Source organism: Nicotiana tabacum, chromosome 2 (genome assembly GCF_000715075.1).
Source record: "Nicotiana tabacum cultivar K326 chromosome 2, ASM71507v2, whole genome shotgun sequence".
Taxonomy (NCBI): domain Eukaryota; kingdom Viridiplantae; phylum Streptophyta; class Magnoliopsida; order Solanales; family Solanaceae; genus Nicotiana; species Nicotiana tabacum.
In genome coordinates this window covers 78,359,319-78,362,101 of record NC_134081.1, presented here as the reverse complement: position 1 = coordinate 78,362,101, position 2,783 = coordinate 78,359,319, and the positions used below count along the sequence as shown (strand labels likewise).

The 2,783-nt window shown below is 36.9% G+C and overlaps 1 protein-coding gene across 1 annotated transcript; it reads left to right on the top strand.

Annotated features, from left to right (window-relative positions):
• The first annotated feature begins 1,109 nt into the window (after nt 1–1,109).
• On the top strand, nt 1,110–1,946 carry LOC107766702 (ethylene-responsive transcription factor 3-like). Its single transcript, NM_001324927.1, has one exon. The coding sequence runs from the start codon at nt 1,190–1,192 to the stop codon at nt 1,871–1,873; it is 684 nt and encodes a 227-aa protein (NP_001311856.1). The 5' UTR covers nt 1,110–1,189; the 3' UTR covers nt 1,874–1,946.
• Nucleotides 1,947–2,783: the final 837 nt, after the last annotated feature.

The window sequence follows — 2,783 nt, the reverse complement described above, 5'->3', positions numbered from 1 at the left end:
ATGATTAATGACGCACGTCAGCAGTGATGAGGACTGTGTTATAGTAGTATAAAATTAGAATCTCGATCTTACATTAGATTCCAAAATCCTTACTCCTTACAGACAATACTATGAGATAATTGCGAAAGCAAGCATCATTCTTTGAGTAGTAGTACAATGAAATGTGGTACTACTAACTTGTAATCTAAACTGCATCTTCCCAACTTACGTGCTGATCTGTTGTTTGATTTGCAACATTTACAAGTTGTAAATACTTATCTAAGTATATTTTTATTTACAAATTAATTTTTATAACTTTTATTACTTAATTCTGATTAAATAATATATGTGATCATCTCATTAAATCACTTTTATACTCCCAGTTACTGTAACTGGATAAAAGGGTCGCAAGTAGCCACAAAAAAAAGAAGAAGAAGAAGAAAAAGTCGTAGTACTCCATTTATTTCACCAACTACATGTACAATCCATATTTAATTCAATTTTATTTATTTTCTTCCATACAAAATTGCAAACGGTACCAACTTTAATAATTTGAAATTTAAACAGAATGTTCTATCATTATTGCAGTAACAACTCCGGCCTACATAATTTTGAAGGAAAAGAAAAAAGGAAAAAAGAAAGAAAGAGAAATGGTGAGGACTATTATGTCATTTGAATGTCCCTATTTAAAAATTAAAATTTTAAAAAAATGTCCCTATTTGGGGCATAGCACAAATAAAGAAAGAAATAAAGGACTCTGCGCGAAAAGTAAAAGAAAGTAGAAGCAATTGGGTCAAGACAAGGTAGAGTTCTCGAGAAAGCCAAAACTCACCCACCTCCCCCTAACAAAACCCATTAATTATTTTTCACCCCCTCCTCCCTGATTTTTTCTCTTTCCTTACCAATTTCTCACTTCCCAAAAAATTAAAATTCACAACACTCTAGAAATATTAAAAGGAAAACAGAAAAAAGGAAAAAAAAGGGAGAGAGAGGCTCTCTCTTTCTATCTACTTTCCTTCACCCAAACAGATCACAAACAGTAGAGAGAGAAGCTGAGTTTTTAGAGAGAGAAAGTTAGAGCTTTTGCAGATAAGAATCCTCTTCTCTTCCATGGCTTTATCTTAGTCATCTCTTTATATCCCTTAATATTTATTTTTCATCTTCAAAAAGAAAATAAAAAAATTTATTTTTTTGAACCATTGGGCCGGCCATGCGGAGAGGTAGAGCAGCGACGGCACAGGCACCGGCACAGGTAGCCGGAGAACCAAACGGATCTGGAGGATCTAAAGAGATAAGGTTCCGTGGAGTCCGAAAAAGACCATGGGGAAGATTTGCGGCGGAGATCAGAGACCCTTGGAAGAAAACTAGGGTTTGGTTAGGTACTTTCGATTCTGCTGAGGATGCCGCGCGTGCTTATGACGCCGCAGCGCGTGCACTTCGCGGTCCTAAAGCCAAAACTAATTTCTCTTTACCTTATGCTCATCATCACCAGTTCAATCAAGGGCTTAACCCTAATAACGATCCGTTTGTGGATTCCCGATTTTACCCTCAGGATAATCCGATTATTTCACAGAGACCTACCTCGAGCTCCATGAGTAGTACGGTGGAGTCCTTCAGTAGACCTCGACCGCCGCCGGCGCCGCGGCAGCAGACGACAGCGTCTTCCAGAAAGTATCCGCGGTCGCCGCCCGTCCTGCCGGATGATTGCCATAGCGACTGTGACTCGTCGTCTTCCGTCGTTGACGACGGCGACTGTGAAAAAGACAATGACAATGACAATGACAACATCGCTTCTTCGTCTTTCAGAAAGCCGTTGCCTTTCGATCTAAACTTACTTCCGCCGATGGATGACGCCGGCACCGACGATCTTCACTGCACAGCGCTATGTCTTTGACGAAATGATGGTTTCTTCTACCTGTCATTTGAACCATTGGCTTACCTAGCTTTTTTTAAAATTTTTTTTTTGGGTGGCGGAGGAAAGCATGTGGAAAAAAAGAAAGAAAAAAGAGAACCATAGAGTTAAAGGCCAGATCATGTCTGCTATGAGTCATCATCTGTTGTTGGAAGAGAATTCACTTGTTTAATTTTACTTCTCATATTTTATATCATGGGATTTCATGTTGGATGGATGGACCAGTGTGTATGTCAAATTAATTCTTATTGCGTGTCTTAAACTCCTACGTTGTTTGGGTTGAAATAGTATTTATTTATATATTGACATGCAAGATGAGAGGGAAATTTGAGATCTTTCTGCGCTGTTATTATATGTGTATGATGTTATCTATTCCCCTTTCGGCATGTAACAAGTGAGACTTCATATGATCAAATATTAGTATTCGTGGTTACTTGTTTTATATTTTTCATATAATGCTTATTTTTCTATATGGATATATTTTACTTGTTTTATATTCTACATATAATGCTTATTTTTCTATATGGATGTATTTTCATTGCGTTGGAACACCTATATTACTTTTGATGTGTTGAAGAGTTAGAATTTTACTTCTTCTAACACTGAGATGGAAATTGACAATTACCAGTCTTCCTGCTATTTGTTATAATGTGAAGTTTTTTATATTCATTTAGTTTCATCTGAGGGCAACTGTGTGAATGTAGTGATGGTTATTTGATAGAGTTGGATCAAAAGATCATATCAACTATAATCTGAAGCTGGAGTATTGATGATTGGAATTTTTGGTTTAATTTAGCTTTACCTGAATATGTACAGCATTTTGATATAAGCATTTGAAGCATTAGTAGTTGTAGTAAGACTGGGTTCTGATGCAGATGGTGTTCAGCTTGTA